Here is a 14,613-nt window from a genome sequence, read left to right as displayed (position 1 = left end):
ATAATGAATGATTATTGTAGCAAACACTGTACAAATCCACACAAAACCTTTGCTTACCGAAATATCATTACAAGTCTTCTCATACAAGAGATAACGGCGATCAGGAGAGAGGCCAAAGGTATACATCTCCTTGTCTTCGCTTCTTCCTCCTCCACTTTTTGTTAGGGCTTGAAGAAGATCCTCAACATATCTCTCTCTTGGGACTCCTATGTCATTGGCTTCCCTTGTCATATCATCCTCTGAAACTGACAAAAAAAAAAAGCATTGCTCAAACATCTTATTGTCTTTTAAAAGGCATTTTTCTCATATTTAAAAATTTTTTTCAAAGCTGTACACCTGACAGAAACTGGATAGAGGGGAAGGAGCAGATTACAGAACAAGAAGTGTAAACATTTATTATGTAGTAACCCATGAATGCACGTGAAAGCGGATTTGAAAGGAAGCATGCAGAGAAACCAAGGGGACTGTCATCAGCTGCTGCACAGCTGCTAACGTTGGCTTGAAAGTCCCAATTAGCACATGAAACAGAGAAATACTGACGAGCTACAAGCCTGCACGTAGCTGTCACAAACTCATCTCCACCTGTCATCTCTCCAGATGGACAGCAATGGAAAACTAGAGAGCAGTTATGTTCCAGATGTCCTTCCAGAGTATGGGCATTCATGTACAGACACACACAGGCACACACAGACACTCACTAGTGGCTTACTATATACAAAGACAAGCCTTGTAGATTTTAATCTGCTTTATACACCTGTAAGCTGCAGCGTAGGAGTGAAGAAGGATGATGAAACGAGGTCACGTCTGTCCCTCTTGTTAAAAGACCAACAGTTATAACACTATGATAATATGATAAGGGGGTCGGCCAGGTGCCTAGACAGCTTGGATGAATGGTTGCCTGATGAATAGCAGCCCTGCTAACCACTCAGACTAGGTAATTAGAAAAAAATGAAAGTCTTTCTATTACACTTAAGCCTAAATTTAAGGTAATTTTCATCTATTCTAAACTATTCTTCTTACATCTCAAATATTTACCTTCTCCAATCCATGCTGAGCTGCCATTTGTAAGAGCTAATGTGAAACCAGCACCCAGGTCTATGGCCCAGTCCACTCGCAGGAAGTACGGAGTATCTGGATCATCACTTAGTCTAATTCGACAAACTGTACCGCTCATGTTTCTCACATATCCGAGACCTGCAGAACACCAAAAACAGAAATTCAGACACTCTAAACAAGAAGAAATTAAAATGCAATTTTCCGGCAACAATTCCTATGAGTGTTTATAACATTTTGTAGGTTTGTTAGTTTTGAGTCCTAAGACCTCCTTCGAAGACAGTGCTCTAATCAATCTGTTTTCGTGGTGTAAGATTGTGTTAATCTTCCCTTTGCATCAATGTGGTTCATTGTTTCACTGCTTGGATTTGGTAATAAAAAAACGTTCCTGTGTATGCCTTCAGTGGGGGTCTCTCTGAGTCAGTGGGACCACACGGAGATTAACATGTTTTGGCAGGTTTTTGTGTCTGCCTTGAAACCACCAGGAAAGTAATTACATGCTGTTAAAGATAAATAGAGGAATATTACTGAAACAAACCAGTTGTTTCACTGGTTTTATACAATTAGTACATTATCAAATTTATACAGTAGCGTGCAAATGCATCCAGCCAGCCCTCATTTTTTTACATTTTGCTTCCAAGGACCCAGACTCACATTTTCAAAGTGATCTTGAGCAGTAGTTCTCCAGGCTTTCAGAAGATCTTTCAAAGTTATTTTTTATTTTTGTTTGACATTGGCTGCTTTTTCACTCATTTTCAGTCCAGTCTTTATATGCCAACTCTACACATAATATGCAAGTTAGGAAAGAAGTGATTTTAAATTGTATGTTTGGGCATTTTGGTACTCGTAATCTGTTGCAAAACTCATAATACATCCGCACTTATTTAGATGAATTTACAGAAAATGTCAAAGACGACAGGCATAAAATAATATTTTTTATACCAGAAAAAAAAGTGATTCCCAAAGAGCTATACGGGAAAAAAACTGTATCTGAAAGTCATGTCCATAAAAAATAGGGGGAAAAAATCAGCAAAGAGATGCATCTGACCCTTCACTTGATTCATCTACTATTGAAACGGCCCCAAGTCTCAAGGACAGCTTTCAAGAAGTTATACTTAAGGAAGGGAAACAGTGAGAAAATGCTGAGATATGCCAAATTACACAAGAACTGGACTGAAAATCAGTGGCAAAAGGTCTTTTAAACAATGATGCAAATTTTGGTTCAAATCATCATCAGTTTGTACGAAGGAGATCAGGAAAGAGGTACAGCAGTGAGTGTCAGTATCCATCAGTAAAACACAGTCTAGACTCTTTCACGGTTTGGGTCGTTTCAGCCAGTAGTGTTGGAGATCTTGACAAAATGAATGTAATTATGGATGCAGATAAGTTGGTCGTTGGTCGTACCAGAGTTACTTTTAAGCTTGTTATAGTTGTTTTTGCTTTTTACGCTGTAATTCATACATGTTTGCTAATGTTTCAATAAATCACTACATCCATTTCCCACTTTTTAAGCACAATATGAAATAAGGGATGCTTTTACACAGTTCTGTATTTCTTAATGGGAGCTTAAACTATCCTACTAATGCCAGAAACAGCCTGTTATTAGTTGTGAAAAAGTTGGTCTAACGATTACAATAACTTTAACGTAATTAACTCAAAAAAGGGGGTGGGGGTGTCTTTGATTGCTAGTAAACTTTTACTTGATTATGCATATCTAGGTCAGAACATATGATTACTGCTTCCACATCGAGTGAGAGGTGAGCTGGACAGTTTCCCTGCTTAAATACAGGGCAAAGTGAGTGGAGACGGAGGAAAAAGCAAGACAGCTTAATTGGCAGTTAGCCAAGCTGAACATGTCTGAAAAAATGAAAATGAGTGCCTTTGGACATTGTGCTTTTAGTTATGATGTGACATGTATCCCCCACCACATATGCTGACAGAGCAGGTGGTCAAGGTTATTCAAAATGAGACATGCTCTGCGCAGGGGGTACGCACACACCCTATTCACACACACAAACACATGCATGCACAAAGAACTGTGCAAAAAGATTAAAGTTGACCCTTTGTGCCTTACGAAGGGGTGTGGTTAGGCAAAGGGGCCAACCAAGACTAGGGAGCTGAAGGCATCAACTTTAACCTCATAAAGTGAGCCCGGCTACTCATTAGTTACTGTAACATCTGTTGTTCAGGGACGGTGACCCTGTGGTAATGACAGAAGGACTTCAATTAAATAAACAGCACTGCCTGTGAGGAATGGAGAGATACTCAGAATCATCAAAGCCAATACTGATTTCTCACTGTTAGCATCTGTTCAGTAACACAGCCAGCAGAGGCAATCATCTGAATTGCTTAAATCATCAACTAAAACTACCCTAGAGATTCGACACATAGCTTTTACGTTCTTTTTCTACTCCTTCTGTAATTTTTTGCTCAACCTTTTCATTGTCACTTCTTCTGGATTGCCTCATTCGCAAACAGCAAGACTTAATTCTGTTTAGAGGAAGTACCAGGCCAATGAGTCACAAAGAGGGCCTGTAATTATGCATCTTGTGCCTTAAACAAGGAGTTCATAAGGAGTAAAGAAAAAGCCAAGATAGCTGACTCTCTCCCTTGTGAGCCTTGACAATTAGACCCATCCTCTCACTGTACTTTCACTGGACTTCTCCTCCTGTTTTCTCCAACACAATAGGCTCAAGACGAAAAGGACAACTCTTTGGCAAATCCACTGCTTTTATGACCAGTTAGGGATTAAAGCAATGCTGCCCTAAACAACAGTAAGTGGGGCTGGGGCCTTTTGTTCGTTATTCTTTCCAGGTATTGGCTTCAGCCACTGGGCACAGTTACAGAAAATATAATATTTACTATAGTAAATCACGGCCTTAAAGCTAAAACATCTGTCTGAACTGGGCTACACCCTGATCATGTCAGAGGCAGACTTTGTGAAATGTCCCCATAAGCTAGCTGATAGATGCCTCTGCATTAGAACCAGGGTTTTAAAAAGTACTGTAATTTACCAAGATGCTTCGAACATATATTATTGCTGTCTGAAGGGGAAAATGTGATGCAGTGGTAATGGGAAACAACAAAAAAGTAGGACATGTTGCACAACATGACACGCCTTCACTTACATGCAGAAATGTATTCTGAACTTTATTATAGATTATAGATGGAAAACTTTCTTTTCACCACTGGGTAGGAAAACAAGCTGAGATTGGTCACAAAATAATGAGTACCTACAGTACTCCTATTGCCTGATAGGAGGGAAACCTGCAGTCGTAGTCTGACTTGGACAGACTGCAATCACTCTCAGAGAGATTGTTGAAGGTTTGCAAATTATTGCTGTCTAATTTATAAATGCAGACAGACTGCCATAAGTTTGAATGAGTTTTTGTCAGAAAGCACAACTCAAGGGGACTCAACTCAACTGGCTGCCAGCTGGTTGTATTCTGGTTATATTCCTGTAACACAGGAAGGTTACTGAGTGCAAATGTAATAGCTAAATGCAAATTTCTGTCTATATCGACAGCAACAGATTTGTGATTTTTGACAACTTATCGCAGCTAGTTGCTGTATTATCAGAAACACATTGCATGCAATTGCCAACTTGACTCCATTCGACCGCAGACTGATAGCAGACTGCCTCTGTCTTATGGCAGTGACAGTGTCTCATTTTGCAGCTGAAAAATAACTGAACTAATAACTTTATCTTATGAGATAAAACAGATGAGTACATAATTAGCAGTTTTAAAAAGGGGATTGCAATATATGTTATTATAATACTGCATATTGCAAAATGTTAAAAATCGCAATAGTATATCGTGAGTGAAGTATTGGGAAAATATCGTATGGCAGTGTGTCCGGTAAGTACCACTTATATTCAGTACTGTACAATAGTTTTCCTATACCAATAGCCCAAACTCTACTGATCTCTAATTCATTTTGCACTGTGAAAATAACCCTAAACCCCAAAGAATCATAAAGAACAACTATTTCTTCACTAACAAGAATTTAAAAAAAAGTCCTGCAACAAAAAGTATGGTCCCAATGGAGCCCTGATCTCTACATCAATCAGCCACTTCAAGATAAAATGAAGAGACAGAAGAAACTAAAAAATCACAGATCCACTAAAGAATAGTAACTAGGGCCATAATGTATGTTAATGCATTTACTTCTCTTTCAAGTGAACATACTCACTTGAAAGAACCTGGACTAAGAACTGTGCTCCTACTGCTGGTTTTGATGACACTAAAACCATGGGAAGAATAATGAAGGCATGACAGATTCTTCATAACAGAAACCACTACTGCAAGCAGACATTATATGTTCAAAGCAAGCCAGCCTCCATTATCACAGAAAACGAGTGCAGTGGAGTTTTTCAAATTTTCTTTTGTTCATTTTCTGCTAACTTAATAATATGGTTACAGAAAAAATAAGTACTATTACAGTAAACCACTTGTTTTATAACAGAAACCTCAACACAAGTGGTTTGCAAAAGAAAGGTACTTTGTATTCTGGTGAAATTAGCCGGATCAGGTCGGAGCAGACATCAAGCACGCTGATGTCAGCTTGCTGTAACACTTCCAGTATCCCGTTTCAAAATAACCAAAAGTCAAAAACATCTTTAAAAAAATAAAGCTTGAGGACTGTTTCACTCTTGCAAATGTAAATATGGCCTGATTTTAGATCTCACAAACAGAAGGCCACACCAAGTCTTGATTTAACTTCAGTAATCAAATGTGCATGTATTGTACTGTAGCCAAAATGGATCACTGTAAACTATATAAAAGAAAATAAATTTGACCACATTAAGAGGAATGTAAGCCTACATGTAAGCCCGGCCCATCTCTTTGTCTTAGGAACACATCTGAAGGCAGACATTGTCTTAGACAGCTAAATAATTAGCAGTCTAAGACAATGAGCAAACAAATTTATTCTTCTAATTTCTAGGAGTGCTGAGGAGGGAAATGTCTGGGGGGAAATTTATGAAACACTGTTTGAATGCAATTAAGATGCTGCCATGGCTGGTTAGAGAGGGAGGGAACATCATTGTGAAAACTTTGAGAGAAAAGTGGACCACAAAAATTTCTCTCTTACATCACCAAGAGAGAAATATGAGCTATATAATGTAATTTTTTGCACATTAAACTTTAAAAACAAAGACAAGCACACCACGAATGATACCAATTAGCAAAGTATAGTTTTAACACATTTGTCTGTAGACAGTCTACACTACTGTCTACAGACTTGAACAACTCTCAAGTATTTTCAAGCTAGTACTCAAGTTTGAGGGTATAATATCTAAATATTGTATAATAATGTTCATTTCTATTTTTCCTTTATATGTTCAGAATAGATTTTATCATTAGCAACGAGCTGGCTCTGCAGGTGCCGACGTCTTAGACTTCAAATAACTTTATGTGTGCATTATTATAGAACAAAGCACAGTGGCATAGGCGCTATGGCAAGGCGCCGAGTCATTAGCGTGTTATAGACGACTCGAATTTTCCTCTAGTTCTTACAAATGAAGTACAAATTCTTCTTCGAAAACTTAGCACTATGTGGACCAACAACTGCGATGTGAAAATGAAGCAATTATTTTATGAAACTGATATCATTGAAGCACTCACTCTTGACAGCTTCGACAGTAGTTTCAACCTTCAACTCTTGTGCTTTGAGCCAATCAGCGACAGCGCAGTGCGTCCTTACGTCACGCAAACCGTGCTTCGCTTTCGTTACGTAAGTTCCAGGGAGGCGGAAGTGTGATGTGGCTTTGATTCCCATTTACAAAAATGGTAAGTTTGTTTTGATAAAGCAGATCTTTTTGATCTTTTGCAGCGACGTTTAAGCGTTATTTATCGCACGTATTGGAGATATGACCTGTATCAGTGATAAACTGTGATGGCAGCTTGTGCTTGTAGAACATACAGTAAATGTTAAACTACCGAGCTAATAGTGGTTAGCTGAGTTAGGCTAAAAGTTTAGCAAATCTAGCCACAATGTCACGTTTCCGTTCATGCTATTAAACTTTTATTTCATCGAGTGCGCGCACTAATGTGTCATTGGGAGTCGTTTGCTAAAAAAGTCAAGTTATCTCTGATTTTTTAAATACGACGAGTGCTAGCATCGTAGTGTTTTGAGGCGTATGCCACGTAGCTAGACAAGGAGCATGGACTACTGCCTGCATGCGTGGGTATTTCGAATTAAAACTCGTAAATGAATATGTAACCAGTGAAATTAATTGTTTCCATAAAGTAGAATTTTAAAGACGAGCGTTTATTAAGAGGGCCTAAATGATGAATAATGATGAAATGATGAACCAACAGAAACAGGGAACGTGGTTAATTATATAACATTTCATTTTTAAAAGTTAAACATTACGTGTACGACACCAGTTAAGTCGTTGTAAAATGATGCTTATTTTCTGTAACAGCATTACAGTTTGAGTTATTGAGGGATATTATAAATTCAGCAATAGAAGCAGTTCATAATCTCGAAGTTATTTTAAGGTATAGACTTTAAATACCCCTGTTTAAATCCTATGTTAGTTCTTAAATGTACTTGTAAACTCATCATGCTCACTACTTGAGCAATGGAGTTGGATTAGACTCTATTGCAGAGTCCCTTGGTTGCTTTGGCGTGCCATAAGATTAAGACAGTTATAAATTAATAACAAAGTCCTTCCTTTAGATTTACCTTTGATTTGATCATAAGTGCACATGCATTGTAAAATGAGGTGCACATGGTAAATATTGCCATTCACATTGCGAAAGACTGGCCAATATGATCAGCAGTTTTTCCATTTAGTGTCTCATCCTGCAGATGAACGCAAATTCCGGTCTTGGTTCTTGCAGCTGCACTACCAATCTGGTCTGTGAGCTAGCTAATATGAAAGGCTTGGACTAGCTGGTTAGCACCAACTGAACAAAAGAGTGAGCTGTTGTTCTCTTGTAACTCAGTGGTAGATAAAGTTCTTTCAAATGGTTGAATACAAAGATCAAAATTACTGGCAATATATAAGGTGAAGATTACTGGATAATTACTGTGTGGGTGTTTAATAAACCAGATTCAATTCCAAAACACCTTGTTTCTTAGATTAGGATGTGGACATGAGTTGCAGTTTGCTGGTGAGTTATGAACAAATACATAAATATTGATCGACCTTGCTTTTTTTTTTCCAGGGAAAAATAATCAGGATTGCTTCCACTAGTTAACCTTTCTAATCTATCTAGGCCAATCTCCAAGGTACATTGTTCTGTAGAAGGCTAAAGGCTCTTTTGCAGTAGCAAATAAAATCACTTAGTATCTGAAACTAAGTTTGATTCATAACTCGACCGTCTTTCAATTCTTACATCGGTGCAACGATCTGTGCAGACATCTGAGTGCCTTTCAATTTGTTGTGACAGTGTGGATTTTTCAACTATGTCTACAAGTGCACCAACTGTAAATGTTCCCTCCAAGCAGACAAAAAAATGGTAGGATAAGAGCACTCATGTGTCCCTGGTGTCCACAGCTGTCCAAAGTACTGTCTGTGTGGTCTACAAGGTTTCATGTATTGACTGCCAATTCTTCAACATGTTTGACAAAAAGTGTGATCAGCAAGAAGAAGTGGGTTGGCTCACAGGTTGTGTGTGAGAAAAATACAGTCTCTGGGGAGCTAATTTTGTTTTCTCCCCATTTATGTTGGACTGTGGGCTCGGTATATTCACTGACTGTTCGATCTATATATGTGGTAGAACACTGTAGTAGCTATTGTTTTAATGCAACAGTTAATTATTCTCATAAGTGGCATGTCTGTTTCTAGTTTTGTTATTCATCTTTTTAATGTCTAAAACAGTTTTGAAGTGAAAATCTTAAGTGTTGCACCTTTTGATGATAAGGACTAACTGAGTCCATTTGGACTTTGGTCTTCATTTTGGCAAATCAGAGTACTGTATAAGATATTGATTGTGAGGGAGGTCATAATACCTTCTAGGCACGTAGTTGATTTTGTAAGTAAGTCTACATATGCACTTTCACTGTGTAATTCTGAATATGAGATTATAAAAAAACAGATTTTAAGTTGAGTTTTTGACAATATAATAACTCTAAAGCGTTCTGCACAGTCAGTCAGCACCAAAGTGAACAACTGGCACAACAGCTATCTTCTCTGCACGTAGCTGAAGATCAGTATTACAGAAAACTGTCACGAGTTCACTTTTTTTAAATTGTTATGACATATTGTATTATGTCTGTACTAAATGTATCATTCTCTTTCATCTTGCAGTCAGCCATTTTCAACTTCCAGTCACTGCTAACTGTGATTCTCCTCCTGATCTGTACCTGTGCCTACATCAGAGCAATGGCCCCCAGCCTGCTGGACAAGAATAAGACTGGGTAAGATGGGCTACTTAAAAATCACCACTGACATGATTAATTGGCTTCCCATCTTTGTCTTTTTGAGCAGTATAAATGATCAAAATGACTAAATCATTCATCTTTTCTAAGTTCATTATCAGCAATAATGGCAAATTGCTTGATCACTCTTCATTTCACTATGTAATAATTCAGAATGGTAATCTGTATGTAAAGTATATTATTGTGGTTCTATAACATTATAGATCATCTTACAAGAAATTAAAGGTAAGGTTAAAACAGTAAATTTCAGCCTAATGCTTTCAGAATAGATGGAGACATTCACATGCATATGACAACAGTTAAATGTGGAGCCTTGGAGCAGTGTAGAAGAGTGAAAATTCAAATCTAATGATTCTGCAAGTTTAATCAGTGCTTGCTGAAATATTTCTACACAGCAGTCACTTACAGTGTTTCTGCTGGTAAAAACAGGAAAATTGTGGCTGGAGACAACAGTTATTGCGACCAAATGCCATGAATTTGCAAACTCATTATCTTTGAAATCCGAGTCAGTCTGCTATCAGCTTGCAATTAAATGAGATCAAGTTGCCTATTTACATGCTGTGTCTGTGATAATACAGCAATGAACAGTGATACATACAGGGAGTGCAGAATTATTAGGCAAGTTGTATTTTTGAGGAATAATGTTATTATTGAACAACAACCATGTTCTCAATGAACCCAAAAAACTCATTAATATCAAAGCTGAATGTTTTTGGAAGTAGTTTTTAGTTTGTTTTGAGTTTTAGCTATTTTAGGAGGATATCTGTGTGTGCAGGTGACTATTACTGTGCATAATTATTAGGCAACTTAACAAAAAACAAATATATACCCATTTCAATTATTTCTTTTTACCAGTGAAACCAATATAACATCTCCACATTCACAAATATACATTTCTGACATTCAAAAACAAAACAAAAACAAATCAGCGACCAATATAGCCACCTTTCTTTGCAAGGACACTCAAAAGCCTGCCATCCATGGATTCTGTCAGTGTTTTGATCTGTTCACCATCAACATTGCGTGCAGCAGCAACCACAGCCTCCCAGACACTGTTCAGAGAGGTGTACTGTTTTCCCTCCTTGTAAATCTCACATTTGATGATGGACCACAGGTTCTCAATGGGGTTCAGATCAGGTGAACAAGGTGGCCATGTCATTAGTTTTTCTTCTTTTATACCCTTTCTTGCCAGCCACGCTGTGGAGTACTTGGACGCGTGTGATGGAGCATTGTCCTGCATGAAAATCATGTTTTTCTTGAAGGATGCAGACTTCTTCCTGTAACACTGCTTGAAGAAGGTGTCTTCCAGAAACTGGCAGTAGGACTGGGAGTTGAGCTTGACTCCATCCTCAACCCGAAAAGGCCCCACAAGCTCATCTTTGATGATACCAGCCCAAACCAGTACTCCACCTCCACCTTGCTGGCGTCTGAGTCGGACTGGAGCTCTCTGCCCTTTACCAATCCAGCCACGGGCCCATCCATCTGGCCCATCAAGACTCACTCTCATTTCATCAGTCCATAAAACCTTAGAAAAACCAGTCTTGAGATATTTCTTGGCCCAGTCTTGACGTTTCAGCTTGTGTGTCTTTTTCAGTGGTGGTTGTCTTTCAGCCTTTCTTACCTTGGCCATGTCTCTGAGTATTGCACACCTTGTGCTCTTGGGCACTCCAGTGATGTTGCAGCTCTGAAATATGACCAAACTGGTGGCAAGTGGCATCTTGGCAGCTGCACGCTTGACTTTTCTCAGTTCATGGGCAGTTATTTTGCGCCTTGGTTTTTCCACACGCTTCTTGCGACCCTGTTGACTATTTTGAATGAAACGCTTGATTGTTCGATGATCACGCTTCAGAAGCTTTGCAATTTTGAGACTGCTGCATCCCTCTGCAAGATATCTCACTATTTTTGACTTTTCTGAGCCTGTCAAGTCCTTCTTTTGACCCATTTTGCCAAAGGAAAGGACGTTGCCTAATAATTATGCACACCTGATATAGGGTGTTGATGTCATTAGACCACACCCCTTCTCATTACAGAGATGCACATCACCTAATATGCTTAGTTGGTAGTAGGCTTTCGAGCCTATACAGCTTGGAGTAGGACAACATGCATGAAGAGGATGATGTGGACAAAATACTCATTTGCCTAATAATTCTCCACTCCCTGTATGTTGTAAATTGCAAATCTGTGATCTACACACATATAAATTCACATTTTCTTCTTGGATTCAGATTCTAGCCTGAAACCCATTAACAAAAATTCAGAAATTCTTCCACAAATACTGATGTAGTTGCAGCAGGTCTGCAATTAAACTGCAGATTGCCATAGGTGATCAGCAACCATGCTATTATATATAACTGAGGGCGTTTTCACAACTATTGTTCATTTACTCTGATCCGATCAGTTGATGAGTTTGTAAACTTGTAGCTTTTCCCCGTGGTTTTGGTTTACAGAGAAAAGTCCAAGAGAACTCCAGGCGAAGTGCAAACTGTGAAAATATTCAGTCCATTCATTGGCCAGATGTGTCTGGGGCAGGAGAGGAGCAACAAATTAAATATAGGAGGAAGATGCAGTGTGAGAAAACTGAGAATTTACATTGATTTCTTGGCTAGTTGCTAGACCGTACAGACCTGCACATATATAAAACCTCCCCACATTAAGAATACAAAGAATGCATTGCAAACTAATGTTTTTTAGTTCAAACTTGCAGCATACAGCTGGTGGTTGGTCCAGTTTGGGGTCAGATCACGCTCGCACCATAAACAAACCGCTCTGGTGCTTGTTTGGAAATGCACCGAGACCACCTCCTCCGGTGTGGTTGTTTTGAATGGCACCCAAGTGCGGTTACTGTCTTCACAACTGCACAAACAAATCTTACCAAGGGGGAAAATGAACCTGAGCTCAATTTAAACAGACTAAACAGCGCAGGTGTGAAAACACCCTAAGACGACCAATTGAGTCAAGCAGCCCATTGCAAAAAGATGTTTCACAGATGAGTTTGCTCATTGCTACAGACTGCGATTGTTTGGAAACAAGTTGCCTCCTACCAGGTGAGCTTTGCAATAGACTTGGAATCAAAAGGTCGGTGGGGTGACCACTTGGATACCACAACTACTTGCAATCAGTTCCAGATTTTTCCTAGTCGCAAGGGGATTGCTGTCCTCGTCTTACTCTGTCCACACTGAGCAATGGCAATTGTTGATAGACACACACCACCAATGATAAGTGAACATCCTTTAAGGTTCTGACGCCGTCAGTTTTCATAATAGAAATGGTGCACTTCAAGTAATTTACGCCTGTATTTTTGCTCATATTAAAGTCGTTCCTTTATCAAGTAAGGCTTGTCTGTCCAAAACACTTGGTTAATAAGAAGCTGCTTATTAAGGCCAGTAAAGTAGCAGAAGTAAAGCAGATTTTTATAATTTCAGGATCAACATTATTCTTGGCTGTATAAGTTCTGTAATTCATTTCTAATAAATCTGGCAAATCCCAGAAACAGTTTCACTCACATACACACAGCATTGGAAAAGGGAGGGACATCCTGTTCAGACAAGCGCTTGAGACTGAGAATGTCATATGGGATGATTTAATAGTTTTCCCCCTTGATTGATTTGTTGACTGAGGCATGAGACATTATTTGTGTTGATTTGATGCCACACATTTCGCAGATAATTCTTGTGTGGTAGGGAAAGGCACAAAATCTAAGGGGAATACCATCTCCAAGAAAATATGTGTTTTATAAAGAAAAATAGCAGTACACTCAAAAACAAATCTTAGCTTCAAGTGTACAAAATGTAACTGTTATACAGAGACAACTTTGAGGAAAAAATTGTACAATGGGATGCTGACACCATCTGGTGAGAATGAAAGTTTAAAAAGTTTGCTTTAAATGCAGAGACACACAGAGCTCTCAAAAGAAGTGAAAATGTCTCATTTGCCTCAGTGCTCAATCCATATGAGATGTCCTGCTGTTCGTCTTTTCCCTCTACGTTGTAAATTCCTCACATGGAACTTGACATCCGATGGCTGCTTGGGTTTTGTGGAGTACCTCTGTTGCTGTATGTGCACATATCATCACAGGTCTTTGAGCTTTTAATATCAGAGTTCCTGTTTGTAATGTTTGTAATTCCTTTACTTTTTAGGCTTCTAGGAATTTTTTGGAAGTGTGCCAGAATAGGTAAGCCTATGACTGCCCCATATAGTTTTTTTTTTACTTTGTCATATTGTTATTCATACATGCATGCAGAAATGTTTCCTGACAAAGCCTAAACACTGCACTATTGCATTTCTCCAGGTGAGCGGAAGAGTCCGTGGGTGGCCTGCTGCTGTGTCATCATGGCTTTTAGTATACTGTTCCTACAGTAGCAATCTAAAGAAACCCACTAATGGAAACATTGGAGAAATGGAGAGACACGAAGACATGGACAGGATGATCCTAGAAGCACAATAAGACCTCCTTTGCTTATCAGTTAGATAATGTAAAAAGAGAGACCTGACATCACGTACTGAGTCACGGAGAGCCCGTGTATGGAGGAGGGGGTTAGCTGATAGCATTTGTGTGAATCCCTCCACAGACTTCCAGGTCTGTACGTTTAAGTGTGTGTGTGGGAGGAACAAGTGTACCGCTTTTCTGTTATCTGCTATTTGTGGGATCAAATGATACAGTTTGTCTAAACATTTCAAACAGATTTTTTCCATCATTTTGTGTCACTATAAGGAGCTGATTAATCTGTTTGAAATTCTTCACAAAGAGGACCCCAATAAATGTTTAATCTGTTAAGGGATTTACATGCTGACTTATATTTGTTACCTTCCTGTTTGTTGAGTTGAAAATGGTGGGTACAGCAAACAAAATGGTATTAAAGCTCTTCAGGTGTCTAGTTGTCCTACATTTTTGCCTCAAAGAGCTACTGATGTTTTTAATGTCAGTTGGTTTGCAGCTATTTATTAAAGTCCCTTTTTTTTGGAAGTGTGGTTTTAAGTTTTTCTTTTTTAACAAAGCTTATGATTCATGTTTTCTGCCACATTGTACAAAGTGTCAGTAATTATGACTTCAAACATGGTAAATACGTGTTGATGATAGATTTGTGTCATTCTTTACTATTTAAGTACTTATTTATAAACATGCAAGAATCTTTTTAGAGCTGTTTAGAGGGTCAAGAGTTTGTGATA

The 14,613-nt window shown here is 38.6% G+C and overlaps 2 protein-coding genes across 5 annotated transcripts in view; one reads left to right on the top strand and one right to left on the bottom strand.

Annotated features, from left to right (window-relative positions):
• LOC113033123 (DNA repair protein XRCC4) overlaps positions 1–14,613 on the bottom strand; it is a 38,799-nt gene that overhangs the window by 17,584 nt on the left and 6,602 nt on the right. For 2 of the 4 annotated variants that reach the window (XM_026186521.1, XM_026186520.1), the window contains exons 3-4: positions 1,036–1,194; positions 58–245 (exon numbers count right to left, since the gene is read on the bottom strand). In XM_026186521.1, coding sequence (XP_026042306.1) covers positions 58–245; positions 1,036–1,174 — 327 coding nt within the window. In that variant the 5' untranslated portion in view covers positions 1,175–1,194. Of the gene's footprint in view, positions 1–57; positions 246–1,035; positions 1,195–6,680; positions 6,840–14,613 lie in introns of those variants that run through there. The other 2 variants (XM_026186518.1, XM_026186519.1) reach the window with 2 other exon arrangements.
• Positions 6,782–14,410, top strand: tmem167a (transmembrane protein 167A). Its single transcript, XM_026186522.1, has 4 exons — positions 6,782–6,845; positions 9,317–9,426; positions 13,584–13,618; positions 13,736–14,410. The coding sequence occupies exons 1-4, from the start codon at positions 6,843–6,845 to the stop codon at positions 13,804–13,806; spliced, it is 219 nt and encodes a 72-aa protein (XP_026042307.1). The 5' UTR covers positions 6,782–6,842; the 3' UTR covers positions 13,807–14,410.

The sequence above is a fragment of the Astatotilapia calliptera genome, chromosome 12 (genome assembly GCF_900246225.1).
Source record: "Astatotilapia calliptera chromosome 12, fAstCal1.2, whole genome shotgun sequence".
Classification (NCBI taxonomy): Eukaryota; Metazoa; Chordata; class Actinopteri; order Cichliformes; family Cichlidae; genus Astatotilapia; species Astatotilapia calliptera.
The sequence above is the reverse complement of the archived record's forward strand: the minus strand, read 5'-3'. Positions and strand labels throughout refer to the sequence as shown.

Excerpts from the sequence above, each read along its gene's own strand:
- tmem167a (XM_026186522.1), top strand. Across the intron at positions 9,427-13,583 it reads CTGGACAAGAATAAGACTGG|GCTTCTAGGAATTTTTTGGA; the intron begins GTAAGATGGGCT and ends TTTACTTTTTAG. Across the intron at positions 13,619-13,735 it reads TTGGAAGTGTGCCAGAATAG|GTGAGCGGAAGAGTCCGTGG; the intron begins GTAAGCCTATGA and ends GCATTTCTCCAG.